This window comes from Nanorana parkeri, unplaced genomic scaffold (genome assembly GCF_000935625.1).
Source record: "Nanorana parkeri isolate BGI_ZX_2015 unplaced genomic scaffold, ASM93562v1 scaffold134, whole genome shotgun sequence".
Lineage (NCBI taxonomy): Eukaryota > Metazoa > Chordata > Amphibia > Anura > Dicroglossidae > Nanorana > Nanorana parkeri.
The window spans coordinates 1,516,359-1,533,877 of NW_017306402.1; the positions used below are offsets into that span (position 1 = coordinate 1,516,359).

General features: G+C 39.5%; 1 protein-coding gene across 1 annotated transcript in view; it reads right to left on the reverse strand.

Annotated features, from left to right (window-relative positions):
- Nucleotides 1-17,519, reverse strand: part of LOC108784962 (potassium voltage-gated channel subfamily H member 8-like) — a 336,787-nt gene that overhangs the window by 41,822 nt on the left and 277,446 nt on the right. Inside the window, exons 6-7 of the mRNA XM_018553917.1 lie at nucleotides 13,075-13,232; nucleotides 12,499-12,691 (exon numbers count right to left, since the gene is read on the reverse strand). Coding sequence (XP_018409419.1) covers nucleotides 12,499-12,691; nucleotides 13,075-13,232 — 351 coding nt within the window. The remainder of the gene's footprint in view (nucleotides 1-12,498; nucleotides 12,692-13,074; nucleotides 13,233-17,519) is intronic.

Sequence of the window (17,519 nt, forward strand, 5' to 3'; positions counted from 1 at the left end):
TTGTTTTTTCTTTCTAATAAAGTGGTGGGGGGGGGGGGGTTCAGGGGATTTGTGTTTGCCATAATTACCCTCTTTGTACTGTGCTGGCAGATTTCATTATCAGTTGTTAACTAGATGTGCAGGACTGTCTGTCCTAATAAAGATTAAGAACCAAGACTTGAGTGGTACATTGTATGTTGATTGCACTCTCTGAGTCTGGTCCCTTCAGTCTGTCCCTTATCCCCACATTGCCATGACCATGTCTAGCCCTTTGTCAACCTAACTGAGTATGTTTCTGACTTGACAAAGGGGTATACATAGTCTCTAAAGCTGCTATGTGAAATGGGAGCTTGACTGTTTTATACTGCTTATGCAATAAAGTGAAAGAGCTTTTAATACAGACAAAGACTTGTGTAAGGATGCACTACTTTGCTATGCTCGAAGATCCTCTGGCACCATGTATGCTCCTAAGTACAAGTTCTGGTTAACCTCTGTACACTGTGGTTCCATCCACAAAACCCAGATCTCTACAGGAAACAGTAGTGATGTAGGGGTAGGTGTATGGAACAACAGCATGCAACAAGACACCAAGCATCCGACACACCCAGATGCTGGGAAGCAGAAGATTTTTTGGCAGCAGCAAAGTTTAAGGAAATGTGGCGCAGGCGCAGGACAGATAAGTATTAACTCCTTCTTTTGCTGGGATTGACTATTTTTAGTGACAGGGTCGATTTAACGAAATATTTAATAATATATTCAATCACATTCTATTAAATATTTAATAATAAATATTATTTTTTTCTGTATTTTGCAAACTTGAAAATAACATAAAACAATATTCATTTTCAGTTAGTATTACTTTTGTTTTTCCTTTAATTGAGGACTTAAAATACACTTCTGCCACAACAATTATTATCATTTAATATGTAAATATCAGAACTGTAATCTAGCCATTAATTCCTGAGAGTGAAGAGATAAATAGAAAATATTTTACTGCATTAAATAGTAATAAAATCATTTTTCTGCTCCCTTGGTGTTGTAATGCACCTGCTTTGCAATACTACACAAGTTTTACAACATTCCTGGGCTTTCTCCCAAAAACATGTTGTGAATCGCTGCACTTAATTAGATACTTATACCCTGTTCATATGGTCCCAGGAGCTGCAACTTTGTGAAGAGATGTCGATCTTGCTTCACACATTTCTTTCTTAGGAATGGGTTCTGGGCCAGAATATAAACTACTAGCTAAAGAATTGTAAATTCTCAATCCAAGATTAATAATTTACTTGTTATATCAGGTGTTTTATGCTATTTGTAGATTGTACTGCAAGGAGGAATGTTTTGTTATTCCCAATGTGCTGTAGCATGAAAGCGGCACAAATTTAAAATATACCTTTTTTTCTATCATTTTACTGTTCAGCGATTGATCCATTTCCATTTAACAATGCAGGACTCAGCAAACGAGCCACCAAATGCTTATTCTTCATGAAATATTCTGCTTCAATGTAGATGTAACCAAATGTAACAATGTAAGGCTGTTGGCTAATCCTGCAGATTTTGACCAGATTGGGCAATGTTTTTCTTACATATTGTAAGAACAGGAAGCCACAGACATCCTTGGTTGACTGTTTTTTATTTTAATTCCCAGTGTAGGAATTAGTGACAGGAATGGTTGGATTTTTTATTGCTAATGTTTTACCCTGACATTAAAAAGTTTTCAAGGAATATAGCTGCCCCCCCTCCCGCCCACGCCTCCATGGATGTTAACATGATATATCTTATTCATATCGTTTTATATAATGTTCTTATTATAAGTGGATCCTATAATTGTGTAGACCATGATATCAAATATCTAACCTTTTTTTATTTAATGCGGTAGTGCCTAAATCAACAATACCGCTGCTTCTCATATGCTTAAAGTGTATTTCCACTTGCAGCCAAATTGGGATAACACCTGTTTTATATGTGTTACATGTTTCCATTTGCATAGCATAAGATAAACAAATATTTAAAAAATGCTTCTTGAAGTTTAAATTGATTTTACTTGGGCTAGAGTTCTTAAGGGTTAAAATTTCTATTTGCTTTTCGCTCTATTGTAATGTTAGGAGGGGTTGTGAGGAGTGAAGAGCTTATTCAATGTATTTTAATGGAGTTAATGAGAGAAACATAATCCTCAAGTTTCAACCCTAAGTCTTTTTATTAGGACAAATCACTGTGAAGGTGTTGAGAAAAACCTGGAATTAGCCATCTTGCCTGCTGCAACACAACATCTAAGCAATATTTTTTTTTAAATTATTTTCAGTATGCTGTATGAATAGATACACATATCAAACATAGTGGTGTTTTCTCAAATTTGACTCCAAAAAAAGAAATACAGTGGTACCAGTGGTATCAAACTGTGGTCAGCACGTGATCTCGACTAGAGGAAGCCACGGCCATGTGTCAGAGCAGGGAAGATCGTCCAAGTACCTGTAGCACTCCTTATCAGAACTCCCATATGTATTAGTGGGTGCTTGCAATGACTGCGGATGGCGCCGCACTCAGCATAGTCTTGTGTAAAAACATCACCAGCACGACAGAGACTTGAATGTCAGTGCAAATCCATTTATTGATGTCAGTCGTCACTCAGAGTGTCATCAAGCGCTTTTCGGGCCACGCAGGGCCCCCTTCATCAGGCTCAGAGTAAAACATGCTTTTACTCTGAGCCTGATGAAGTAAAACATGCTTTTACTCTGAGCCTGATGAAGGGGACCATGTGTGGCCCCAAAAGCGCTTGATGACACTCTGATTGACGACTGACATCAATAAATGGGTTTGCACTGACATTCAAGTCTCTGTCGTGCTGGTGACGTTTTTACACAAGAGCAGGGAAGATGGCTGCGGTTGTGTTCGTCACCCCATGCGGAGTTCGCGAATGGAAGCAAAATTTTGCTGGACTTCCTGTTTGCGAACCGAATTGTTCATGAACAGAAGCGTTCGTGAACCAAGGTACCACTGTACACTTTTGCAGTCAGATTTGAGAAAACATCACCATAGGTTTGTTATGTGTTCCCACTCACACAGCAGACCTCAAAATCCTTTTTAAGAAAATATTCATTACCTTTCAGATGACTTTATTGACCCTTTGGGTAGATGGCAAGTTTCCCTCTACATTTTGAAAGTGAACTGGCTGTCTCCATAGAAAGAGCTTCTTTCCATTCACGTACAATCTAGATCTTTAACCCTTTGTTAGGACAGGCAGTGATCAAATCTAGTTTACAACTGACAATGAGATCTGCCAGCACAGTACAGACAGGGTTAATTATCGTAACGTCCCCAGACCCCTTGTATTCCAGAGGTTCAGTTTAGCAAAAACTATTAATATCAGAAAACAAGTATTATGTAAGCAGCAATTTTTATTTCATTTAACCAGTTGACATCCGCGGTGTTAAACCCCCTTCCCATCCAGGCCATTTTTCAGTATTCAGCGCTGCGGTACTTTGACTGACATTTATTCCGTCATGCAGCGCTGTACTGAAATGAATTTATTGTTAGGACAGACATTCCTTCACATCTAGTTAACAACTGATAATGAAAGCTGCCAACACAGTACAGACAGGGTTAAATATGTAAAACACAACTCCCCCCCCCCAAATTCTAAACACATTGCACACCAAGGAAGAACCAAGTAGGATTTTTCAGTCCTGGAGTTTTCAGAAAAGGACAATTAAAAATCATTTTTTAATATTTTTAAAGTTATTCTGAATGAGTGAATGAGAACATGTAACAAATATAAAATAGGCGTTATACCAATGTGGCTGCAAAAGTGGAAACACACTTTTATATTATATGTGTCTTGTTTTGGCTACATAGTGTGTCAATTAAGACTGTCCGTGGTGCCTGTAGCTCTATAAAATTCATACATCCCCACCGACATCCAGGCTTAACAAAGGAGGAGAAGCCCCCAAAATGCATTGCGTAGCAACCCCCAACACCCAGAAGCAATAGATGTTGCAGAGGCACGGGACACCGCTGAATTCCATCTCCCAGCAGGTCCTTCTTTTATTTTGTGGAGATTGTGTTTGGAATGTCTGCCTCACACACAGCCCCATTGTTGGACACAGATGGCTGGTGGAAAAGATCTTCTCGCCGGCTTTCAACATGTGCTACTTCTTATGAATTATAGTACGTGCAGTATTGTTTTTACTGTTTAAAGGAGTATCTGTTTTAATACACAAAGTCTTTGCACACCCTTCTTTTTATCTTTTAAAATAATAGCACACACTGCTAGCCTTAAGAGCAAAGGCTACACTACTATTACATCCTAAGTCTAATCTGTACCCATTCCAATGCACTGATGCACAGTTATGTTTTGGAATTTCCAAAGGTTGGTATTTGAAATCTTTGGTGTGTTACCTTGTGTAAGTGTACTTGTGGGTTAGACCATTGCAGCTACCAGCAGAGCAATATTAAATTCGAAGACTATGTAGTAGATTTTACCAAGTGGGCAGAGCATGTTTTCCTGAATCTCTCCCCCAGAGCAGTGCCTGTATTGCTAGCCAGTCCTTTAACAGAAATTGAAGCCTGTAAAAGGTAAAGAATGTACATGCAGGATGATATTTTCAGAGAAATGCTAGACCAACCGTTTACACAGCATCTTCCAGATGACAACAGTGCAGCTTTATGAGTGGAGATTAAAATTCTTACAAATACCCATTGCTCACCGGTTCTCTTTAAGTGTGGTCCTGATAGAGTGCACGAAGCTAAAGGATTCAGATCAAAAGGCTTACTAAGTAGCTCTGGTATATTTAATTAAAGCTGCTGATCTGATTAATTTGAATTAACAGAATAAATCCCTTAAATTAATTGAATTTTCTTTCCCACATTTTTATTACTGTCTTTCTATCCCTTTAACATTCTTTACCTATGTCTAATGAAACATCTGTCTTAGAATACAGTTTCTGTGATTTGTTTAAATGAATCAATTTTTGTTTGTTCTAATTTCTTGTTACGCTGCCTTTTTTCATTCTGTCTCTGGTTGGAAATTCATTCAACTAATAACTGAAAGAACCTGGTGAAGCTGAAGTTCTCATGTTAAAGCAGAACTATGAGGTGAGTGATTTTCACTCACCTCATAGTCCTAGCCGACCTGTGACAATGAGACTGTCACAGGTCGGCTCAGTAGATCGGGGTGGTGAGCGAACACATACCGGCGTTCGCTCACCTCTCGATCCTGTCACGGCTCTCTGCCGTGACAGGGGAGGGGCTGGATTCCCCGCTCCGATCCGCCAGCGTTGACTGGCGGAACGGATGGGAAGGGGGCGGGTACAGCTGGCTCTGCCTCTAGATAGGCAGAGCCAGCTGTCAGTCACGCGGCTGGGCTGATCCCGGCATAATTGTCGAGATCCGCTTCAGCTGCGGAGTCTCAGTATACCGCGAGCTACAGCTCGTGGTATACTGAGCCTAGGGTGACGGGAGGACGCTAGTTTGTGTCCTCCCGTTACCCTAAGGAGAACTATGGGGAAAAGCCTTAACCACATAGTTCTCCTTTAACTAAATGTCCATTATTAAAAATGATGTCTCTTATTTTTAGCAGCTAAAGAAATTCAGGGAAACATGAAAAGGAGCCTTAAGATCCATCTGCTAGCTTAAACGAGAATTTATAATATTTAAAAGCAATATTTCATATTTGAACACATATAAACTGTATATATATATATATTAAAATGAATAAAATATTTAAAAGTGTTATGTAGTCCTTCCTGGCCATAATAAATAATGTACTAAAAACACTACTGTATATATTCGTTTTCCGGAATGAAAACAACCATTCTGTTAGATGGAACAAAAATTAGAATCAAAGCAACCTATTAGTTCACTAAATCTCTAGTCACCAAGTAGTGGTTAGGTACAAAATACTTTCCTACATAGTCTCACCTAGTCAATCAATTATTAGGGATTCAAAGGCTATGCATAGCAACTTGTACCTGAAAACAAGCTAACCCTTTTTACTGTGAACTGATAACTTTAGTACTTAATGGGTTCCTTTTTGGGCTTTACTAGCATCAGCATTGAAATTGCTTTTTTATTTTGTCAAAACAATTAAACATTCAGCCTCACTCCATACAGTATGTCGCTGGAAACGTATTTGATTAAAGATCAAACATCTACACAAAGTCCCGCCTCAGGTCCACCCCTCTCACATGTTTCCCTCAATCGTGGGCTTAATCTTAACTCTCCGATTAAGCCAAGGATTGGGTGAAATGCGTTAGCGGGGTGACTTTGTGCAGCTGTGTGATTTTTTAATTACAAAGTTTCCGGCGACATAAGCAGTGCGGTCAGATGTTTTATTGTTTCGACAGCAGCTAACAAGGGAGTCGGGACGAGCTCTGGCTGGGGAGTACCTGGATTCCCTCTGCTTTTTTGCTGTGGAGGAGTGGTGCAATCTTTTGAGTGTTTTGCTTTCTTATTTCATTAGAATCAGCCATATAATAATGTTCTTAAAAATAACTTCCTTATTGGATTCTGGATCCTTCACCAAATAGTAATGCAAAAATAGGTCATCCCACATTCCTGACCATCTGGCCCCACTGGTGTCATCCTCAATCCCAAATCCTAGTCATTTTTTCTTTGATGGAGAGCTGCAATCGTGTTTTTATGTTAGTATTAGAACCAGTTCCAATGCTGCTAACACTACTGCCAGGCAGAATTGAACTCACTACAGAAACTCCAGCTTCAGTAACCATATGGGAATTCAGATGTTTGTATTCTGCAGGCTTCCGATGTGTGCTCCTATCAAACCTTCAAACATAACAGGCTCTGCTTTTTTCTGCTGTTTGAAGCTAATTTTGGCATGATTGCAAGCACAGTGCAGCTGTGTGAGCAAAACAGATAGCTGTTCTGCTATTAGGGGGCAGGATTATCACATTAAAATATATCTCTGGACCTTTTTTTCTAGCCCTTTCTAATTTGTGACTTTGTTCTACTTTCAAGTTAATGTAGAGCTGGGCCATAAAACTCAAACAGTTATTGACTTCACACCGGGCCGCAGGATCTCAGAGGAAATTTTGTTCAGACATAATGGATCAGTGCTACAGACGGGCTGAGCACATTTTATATAAATAATGCATAGATATATAATCACAGTGCTGCAAAATGTGTTTGCCAGTGAACATTAAAGTGTATTAATTAGTTACCCCGTGAACAATATGATTGATTCAAAGAACTAGGTTTATTATATCTGTGTTGGTGTGGCTAAACAATATGATTAATTGTTCCATGTATCTTCTCTTTATGTAATTACTCCTCTGACAGATTTCATATGTCCCAGTGCAAGCACACAAAGTAGTAAGTTAACCTTTCAAGGTCTGTGAATTACAGGGAATGCTGTTATAACTAATGATGTCTAAAAAATAATCAGATTGTCTATTGTGATTCACCTACTTGATATGAACCAAATTATAGGCATCATAAATTCTACTGAAATGTGACTAATAAGTTATACCGGCTGTTCAACTGTGACAGTAAGATGGGATGTGTTTAGAGAGGCATATATGGCCTGTATTTGTGAGCCACTGTTCTTTATACAAGTGTGAAAGGAAAATACAGCACTTAGCTCATACGTTTATGGCAATAACGGTATGTTGGTTTTTAGTAAAAAAAATGTATGCCCCCAAAGAAGTCCTAGCCAAAGTGTGTCTGTCTTTCCAAGACCACCCAGGTGAAACAAAATATGACATGGTTCACACTAAATAGCCAAGATTCGTAATGGCTTAATGCACAAATCTAAGTTTGTTTGGACTGCCTGGATTGAACATTATCTCTCTAATCACTTTGACTGCTCATTGCTGGTTCTTTGAAATATCCCACCTCAGTGACATTCTATACTAATAGGACCCTAAACAACCAGGAAATTACTTTGTATTAATACTATTAACCTACTTCATTTTTTAGCCAACAAGACCCGAAACCTAAATATGAATCTTTCTCACTATATACCAAATGCCATCTGAAAACTGTGAGCTTTGTAATGTGATATATAGCTTCAGGCTGCACATCAGTGTTTACTGGAAGTCAGGCCTTTCAGTTGCATTGTACTGTACTGTTTAACTCTCTGCAAGTGTACATGTCCTGTTGTATTCTCTAATAATTTCTTTAATAAAAACATATTGAAACAGAATATTGTTTCTAAACTACACAATCATGAATATTGTTACAATTTTTATACATGTTACAACAATTAGCTTCCAGTAACATATCTGTGGACCTACTCAGTAATTTTTTATCATTTTTGCTATGCATATGTACCGCTGACTTCTAGGGGCAGCAGGCAGTGGCGTCACAAGGTGGGTGCGGGGGGTTCGGCTCACAAGTCGGGCACTCGGTCATGGACTGAGAGCCGACAGGGTATGCAGAGAAGAGGGGACTCGGCGGTAAACCTCATCCTGCCGGGTGAACATGCCCTTCTCTCTCTGCCGGGGTCCATCACCAGGCGTCAATTGGATGACCACCCATGCACGATGATTTCATCGTGCACGCGTGTGGTAATGTCACGTGCATGCACGGTGACGTCACTGCGGGGGTGTCACCCGATCATCGCTCAGGGTGTCACCTGGCCTCGGGACGCCCCCTGGCAGCAGGGGCTGACATTTCACCTCAGGAATAAGTCCTTAGAGGGAATGTGGGATGCGCAAAGCAAAATTGGCCACTTTAAGGATTTTATTATGCTTTTTTTTAATGCTTTATTCCATGAACGGCAAAAAAGGGAGAGAGGGTTAGGGCTGCAGATATCTAAGGAACAAACAGAACTCCAGACTTACCAAATGCTTTCCAGCTTTACAGTGTAGAGGGCCTTTAAACTGAAAATGCAGAGATACTGTGTTAGAGAACCATAGATAGTTGGCAGACATTTTGAGATCTCCGCTGGGTGTGACAGTAGACTTCTCTCTGAGGTCTGCGCCCATCCTGGCTTCTCCGGTACCTCCAGCAGGCAGTGTTCCTCAATTGCTCTTCATCCCAGGAATAATTCCTGACCCTGACTGGGTTCACACCTGACCACCTTAAGGCTTCAGGCCTGGTCAGACAGCTTAAACATAATGCACCTCCCAGAGGCAGGATGCCCGGGGAAGTGCGACACTCTCACCTGGTCAGAGCCAGATATTTATTTCCTCTCACAGCATGCACCACTAGCTATAAACCCCTGAGGGATTGTGTGGAGAGTTATAGATATCCATAACATTCCACTTTTGGTTGCTCTGCTCTGTGGCAAGGGTACACCCAGCAGCAGGCAGATGCACTCAATAACAGAATCCTTAGGTAAAGCCAAATGAGTACAGGCTATACAATCAGTTAGACTGAATACAGTCCTAGCAAGCTAAATTTAAATTTAAATTATACGTAACAACCTTTTTCCTCTTATGTTTTTTTCCATCCCAATTTTACAGGTATTCAATTACCCAGGGTGACTAGAGCTGCAAGCTATCCCAAGGTGGCAGTGGGGTATACTCTATTAGCTCTATGGTGGAAGCAGGTAAATGTAAAGCATATCTAAAGCCCAAACGTTTTATGTTTTGAATAGAATGAGAAAAGGTTAGACTCCATGCAGGTTTTACTGCTATCTGGGGCTCCATTACAGAGCTTTTCCCTCATGTTCTGTTTAACGATGTACCATACAAAAGTGAGGGAAAATCTGCAACAAGTAAATAGACCACAATAAAAAAACTGACAGGGTTTCTAGCCATGCCCTACTTTAAAAAAGTATTTTTAATTCTATCTGTGGAGAGGTTTCCTGTCACGTCATGTCCTACGAACAACTGTTTTTTACCAGACAGGAATGAAGGAATCTGCAGCCCCTGACTGCAGTAAAACCCAACAGGAGTTCTACTTTTACCCCAATCTTTCCAAAACAAAGCAAAAAAGTATTTGGCTGTAGATATACTTAAAGTGATAACTTTGTATTGAAGGAGTAGATTAAAACAGCTAGCTTTTGAGACAGCTTAGATCACCTCCTCACTACTAGGTAAATGCATTTGTTTTTCAGCATCTTAAAGCAGAAGTGTATCAGGAGCAGAATGGAAATGTTTTTCTTGAAATGAAAAAGTTCTACAAGTGACGGCGGCTTTCAATCGAGAAACTCCATTCACTCCAAAATCAAATGTTGAAATCAAATGAAATTTCAAAAAAGATTTGCCAAGTCTTGTCAATACATTCATCAAGTTTCTGATGGCAGTATCAAATGTTCTGGCAAGATTTTTTTGTATGAATATTTGTTCTACCAGTGTATAGCCAGCTTTACCTTAGATGCTGTTCTGCAAAAGCTGACTCATGAGAGAAAATTCCAAGTATGCGTACAGCATGCATAGCAGTAATGAGTTCTCATATGACCACTGATGTGCAAATGAAGTGATTGTCTATTATGCTTCCCAAAGTGGCATCTCAAACACACCAATAAAAGGAATTATGGGGTGGGTGCACAGGAAGGATAGATCATATTAAAAAATTCAAATAAGTAGGAATCACAAAGGCTTTTCTACTACAACATATAAATGTAAGTTATATGATTACACTAAACATTTATATTGAATACAGTAATACCTTGGTTTACGAGCATACTTCGTTCCGGAAGCATGCTTGTAATCCAAAGTGCTTGTATATCAAAGCGAATTTCCCCATAGAAAATAATGGAAATTCAGATGATTCGTTCCACAACCCAAAAATATTCATATAAAACTTATTACAATACTGTACTGTAATATAATACTGTACAAAATATAAAGAAAAATAAACCCATTACCGGTAACTTTGTGGCTGGTGTGAGGGAGACAAGAGAGAGGAGGATTATTGTGTAGGACGACTTTCACTATCACTAACGGAATCACTGCTATCTCTTGGCTCAATGGAATCTTTTTCATTTCGTGAAACCTTAACAAGGAATATATCCAATGTGACATTGCATTGTCGTTAAACAGATTCATCGCTCGCACTGCTACAGATTTGTTCGGGTGGCGCTTTTCTACATAATTTTGCTCTTATTGCAAGACATTGCTTGTATATCAAGGCAATTTTTTTCAGAAATGTTTGCTTGTCTTGCAAAACACTCTCAAACCAAGTTACTTGTAAACCAAGGTATTACTGTATATTGATGTAACTACAGATGCACTCTAAAAGGGCGATAATTCTGGGAGACTGATATATGAAGGTGTTTGATTTATAGGTTTGTCAAATTAATAAGGTTGTTACCTTGTTCTAGTGAGTATAAATCAGAAATGTTAGTTTTTGTACCAAACAAAGAGCAAGCTATCTGGAAACCTTGAAATTTTCTATTCATTCAGCTACTGAGCCAATCGAAGCTGAGGATCTGCATTTTTCTGCCTCTAGACCAGGGGTGGCAAACACAAGGCCCGCGGGCCGAATCCGGCCCGCACCCCCGCCGAGTCCCCTGAGAAGTGGCCGCCGCTGCTGCAGGCACGATCTCCTGTCAGCTCGGCTCTGCCGCTGAGGAGAGGAATCGCCGTGCAGGCTCCTATGTTCCTCCGCCCACCTCTGCTGCTATTAGCTGCTGCCTGAGTATTTGTCAGCAGAGCGGGAAGGGACCTGCAGACTGCAGAGGAGGCACAACAAGGCTGCTTGGGGCTGCACATGGATGGAGGAGACATTGATGCTCCCCCCCCTCCCCCACCACCACCTGGAGAGGAAGAAGAGGGCATGAGGACAGAGCACATTACCACTGTACAGTAAGTCCCTTTTCTATCTTACACCACTGACCTTCCCACTGCGTCACATTACTGTCCTCTGCGCACTGCGTCACCTTACTGACCTCCGCACTGCGTCACATTACTGAGACCCGCACTGCGTCACCTTGCTGAGCTCCGCGCACTGCGTCACATTACTGTCCTCTGCGCACTGCGTCACATTACTGACCTCCCCACTGCGTCACCTTACTGAGCTCCGCACTGCGTCACCTTACTGACTTCCGCAATGCGTCACCTTACTGACCGGCCCTTTGAGGGTAACCATACTGCTGATGCGGCCCCCGATGAATTTGAGTTTGCCACCCCTGCTCTAGACTATCTGTTTATAGTTAACCTGCATTCACACTGCAACTGACGGCAGCTTCAGGAGAAAAGCCGTGCATTAGAAAACTTTCTTTTTAGCAAGACCCACCCACATGTTGCAAGCATTAAATAAAATTGTCCATACTGAAACATGCAAGAAAATGAAATGATAAGAGCAGGAATTGAACTTGCAGCTATGCAGCACAAATATGATATTTTGTAAGTTTTTCTGTAATCCGTTTCAGCAAGACATAATTGGGAATATTAAGAGTAAAAGCAAAAAGGCAAAAACAAATCACATAGGGGTTCCTTTATAAAAGTTTTCAGGGCACTAGCGCTCCTGGATAGTGTTGATGAGCATAGGATACTTTTATAAATGAACCCCATAGATTTCATGAACAAAAAGCAAATGTGAAAAGGCAGGCTAAATGGTCACATGAAGAAAATACTTATTCATTTTGTGTTTGTTATACTATGTTCCACTTACCAATCTCATTGACATCAATCTCTTTCTGCCCAATAAAGTACCAAACACATGCCATCCAATGGGCAAGCAAAGCAAACATTGACATAAGAAGAGTGAGCACCACTGCACTGTATTGAGAGTACCGATCCAGTTTCTGGAGCAAGCGGAGGAGTCTTAATAGACGAACTGTCTTCAACAGATGAACGCCAAAATACTAAGAGAAAAAAATAATAGGATCTAAGTACCTGTGGATTTAATGCTGCCAGAATATACTGTATATCTAGCAAATTAATGCATTGGAAGAAGACTTACAAAAAGGCAGAAGACCTTGCAAACTACATCTATGGTCAGTAAAAGAATTTCGGGGAACTTTGAGTTTGAATGTTCTAAGTTTTTGCTTTCTTAATCATCATTTACTATTAAAACCCCTCTACTCTGTTTTGTGAACTGTGCTCTTTGAAAGCAGTTCTGTACAAACTTTACTTCTTACTAAACACACAGCATGACAGCTTTGACATTTTATGAATATAAACCATTCTACTAAGGGCATTTTGGACCACATCTATGTTCTCATTTTGGATCATGAAGCCTACTTACCACATTGACACTAAATGCATAGAGCAGGTCAAAAGGTAGGGCAGCAAGGAGGTCCACAAAGAACCACGTGGTTGCATAGTGCACACAAATAGAGCGAGGATCATATACCACTTGACCAGACTTGCTGACGTATGTTGTACGGAAATTCAACAAAATATCTAGGATAAAAAACAAGTAAGAAAGATTAGGAGAGATGATATTAAATTCTTAAATGATATTAAATGATATTAAATTCAAATACGACAATATTACTCTGTATTTGTCCTGGTGACCACAATTGTTAATCTACATTTTGAGTTGTCTACGAAAACAGGAACAGAGGAATAGAAGGGAAATCTTCTAATGGAGATACCCGTTTACATGATAACTGTCTAATATGGGTTTTCTCTCACTTTGCAGAGATTTCCTGTTGTGTCTATAACACAGAAAGTGAAAAGAAATGTCCCCAATGGCAATAAAAACTGTTAGAGGTTTTATCCATTCCATACTTTGTCCAAGATGAAAACAGAGGTCTTAGATTTAGATATACTTTACTCTTTAAGAAAACTACACACACTATTTTTGCATATGTGATAAATGTATAATCAGTTCTAATGCTTGTCCAAGGGGAGATGGAATGAGGGATATCTCAAAGAAATGTCTAGTTTCTCTGTGCCAGGATTTTCCACACTTCTAAATCTTTTTTATATACAACTCACCTATCTTTGAGTGTTACACAGCTGTCTTGCTTTAAGACAGTTTTTTCTGGCAGCTGTTTTCTAATAATTTGACCCAGATGCTATTAAATAGCTGACACTTTTCTCATTCTAAATTCAGTTTTTCTTCTTACTGGCTTCTAAAAATGTAGCGTTCCCAAGTAAATAATTAACAAGATGTCAGCAAATGAAACATGGGTCCTGCTATTAGCCGGACTGTGAATAATAACAGAAACATCTTCAATACATTTTCCTCCCTAGGACATTGGTTCCAGAGTTCACTTAAATATTTAGATATAGCTTATTTTCTGAATGAATGTCGACTTGAGAATCACTTAGCTCTTAAACTGACAAGCTAAAAGGACAACGCTACGGGGCTCCAGCTTGGATGCAGAACAGATATTTAATAAATGATAATGTTGTCTGTTTTTACAGAATAAACAGATGATCAGGCCAGCAATTCTAGCTTTCATTAGGAGAGATGCCCAGGACTGAATACACATCCAAACAAGCCTTTAGATGTGATATATTAAAGCAGTTGTTGGAAGAATGTTCAAAACATGTCCATGTATTGTCAAGGACTGCCAGCAACTGATTTCCCATGTCACTGTGACAAAACATTTCAATCTGTAAAATCTATGTTTTTAGAAAGCAAGGTTTATGCACTCAGGGAGCAAAATGAATGAATAAATATGCATGCAATCAAGAAACAGCCCAATCCATATATATTTATTTCCGCTAGGGCAAGGTATAGCAAGTGGCAAATGGAATAGCATGTGTTAAGTTTTTTAAAATTACTATAATTTATGCATTAGGGGTTCCACTCTTGAGGTATTATAAAACTCTAGTCTCTGATGGTGCAATTGCAGGTTCAAATGAAGCTCTCACTTTGCCTCATGCCCCTAAGTAATACTCCCATAATCTTCTTTTCTTCCAGCTGGACCATATGACTCTTGCATACTTGGCCATCCTGAAGCTACAGAAAATGTTCAAGGACCAGCAACATTTTCGTGCATTTGTTCATTGAATTTGTCACCTGATTGAACCACAACAGGATGTCATGTCAGACATGTAGGGATTGATTTACTAAAATATACTGTTCACATTGCAAGGGAATTTGCACTTTGCAGAGCGATTTTCCCTAAGCTTAGTAAATAGGGTGAAGCTCTGCTGACTTCAATTATCCAATCATGTGCAAGCAAAAATACAGTTTTTTTTATTCTCTTTGCACATTATTGAGTATTCTTTGCAAACTGAATTCAATACATTAACTAACATAAGGGAAAATTCCCTTGCAAAGTACAAATTTCCTTGTAAAGTGAACAGCCTAAATGCCTTGAGTAAACCAACCTAATGTCTAAAAGTGCTTTTTGGATCAAATATAGCCAATACCAGTTTCCAGATAAAATACAAATACAGATAAAAGTTCTGGCCCACCAGTGAATGAGTTGCACTGACACAGGTACAGATAATATCTGTTGCACATATACACATGTTTGCATCATTCTAGAGCAAACATATGTATTCTAATACAATTTCAGGCACTGTAAGACCCCGTTCACATATAGCGACATACCTTTGCAGCGGCCGGGATAGCGCGACTTTCGGGGCGACGCTCCAGCGACGATCCAGCGACGGTAGCGCGACCTTCTCTGTCGGGCTCCATAGAAAAAAAGCAAAATCGCGCAAAATCCGCCGAAAAAAGGGTCCGGTAGAAGCAACTTGCGACCGCGACGAGCGACGCACGACATGGAGTTAAGACAGCTCCATTGAATAGCATTGGCTGGCGACTTCTCGCGATATCGCGCGGGGATAATGCGCGAAATCGCGCAACAATTCGCTATATGTGAACGGGGCCTAAGTCTACCTTTAGCTCCTACTCTAAAAGACGTGAGAAGCTCAACACTGCTGTGTATAACAAACGGTTAAGCATATACGGGTTTATGGAATATCCTGCAAATTTGAGTATTATGAGTCAATAATATTTCTTTTCATTTATTGAACAGTCATTGTTTTGGTGAATACATCTGTTATAACAGCTTAACACATTTCTCAAGTTTTGGAGAGTGTGAAAGTCTTGCAAATCATCAGTTTTTTTTATTGCTGGGGGGATTTACTCTCTCTATTTGACCTGTGACAAGAAAAAATGATTAGAAATACAAAACTTTACAGATGTCACAAGAACTGAAATAGAGAGGAAATCTTCCCATTGGGACATGGGTTCCCGTGACAACTGTTTAAGAGGGAATTCCTCTCACTTCCTGTTGTTTGCAGTCAATGGAAATGTCCTCCACAGAACATATGCAAAAAAAAAAACCCTGAGAGGGGTTTAACCATTTTCTACTCTTTAACTAAGTTTAATGCTTTTGATGTACTCTAAGCAATTAGACCTGTGGTGTTACAGCTAATAGGCCTTTATTTAGCTTTGCTGGTACACTAACCACAATAGACATAAACAGTGGGAAACCTAACTTGCACTGGAATGCCCTCGATCAAAAACTGTTAGCTGTTGACATTTTGCAGATTTATATTAAAAAACAGGGATAATGCAATAACTTTAAAATGTAAGATGTTCCATGACAATTTTTGTCATTGCAGGAACTTAGGTTTAGATAAGTGACTTTCACATTTCTATTAAATACCAAATGCAATTATATTGTTTCTGTATGTATTTGTTCTTCGATCACCTCCTGTCATCATGTCATACGATTAACTGTGCTAGTGATTTGCTTCTGGCAACATGCTGCTACGTTGCAATGAATTTTCCAAAAGCAGTGTTAGCTTTGTTTGACAGATGACATTGTATAATGTTAATGGCAGCCAGGGTTACTGCTTACAGGGCTTGGGCCATTTATTATTAGCCACATTGACTAGAAGCTGCCATGCAGGCCGATGAAAAAAGCTTCTTTAAAAATAACACACGAGAACTAGACATGAGAAAGTTTGTTTTACTAGCAATGAACATAAAATAATGTAATTACAGCAATGTATACGGTTTGGGGTGTCAAAACACATTTTGTTGTTTTTTTGATATTTATTTTTGTTTGTAGGGGCTAGCTGGTCAAAGTGGAGATTTAATCCCTTTTTATGGGATTACATCTCCTCAGAGTGCTAGGGGAGGTTTTGTGTTCAGGCATTTGCACAGAGAGTTGTAAAGTGTAAGTATCTGAAATTGACCTAATATCTGAAATTGACCTGCTATCTGCCCCTTGTAGCGCCTGTATAGCAGAGCTGCATATGAAGCATACGCATAATAGGAGAAAGCAGAGTGACAGGGGATGAGCTCATCACTCTGCTGCGTCTTCTTGCACTGTCCAGGAACAGGCTGTGACAAGTCCAAGATGACCTGAGCTCAGAAGAGTGTACTGAATTATCTTGGCCATATGACCGAGGACATCTAGTGGCAGAAAAAAGTACTGCTGAAGAAATCCATAAATTGAAGGTAAATATTGCAGCAAAAACTGTTTTTGTTGTTTTATCTTTCAATAGGATATTCCTTTTATTTTATTACTTTGGCTGGAGTTCTGCTTGAATGTCCACAGAAGAAAGAAAATCATACATACATGCTGACATATGACACTGGGGAGAAATAAGGTGGGTTGGTGAGTAATGGAGATTGACAGAGAGGAGGAACAAATGAGAAAATATAAAACATGGGCCAAAAAGTGTGAAGAATGAGAAAGAGGATGTGGTGGAGTGTCAGTAATAGGTAAAATCCAAGAGAAAGCAAACACTAGCAAAACCAAGGGG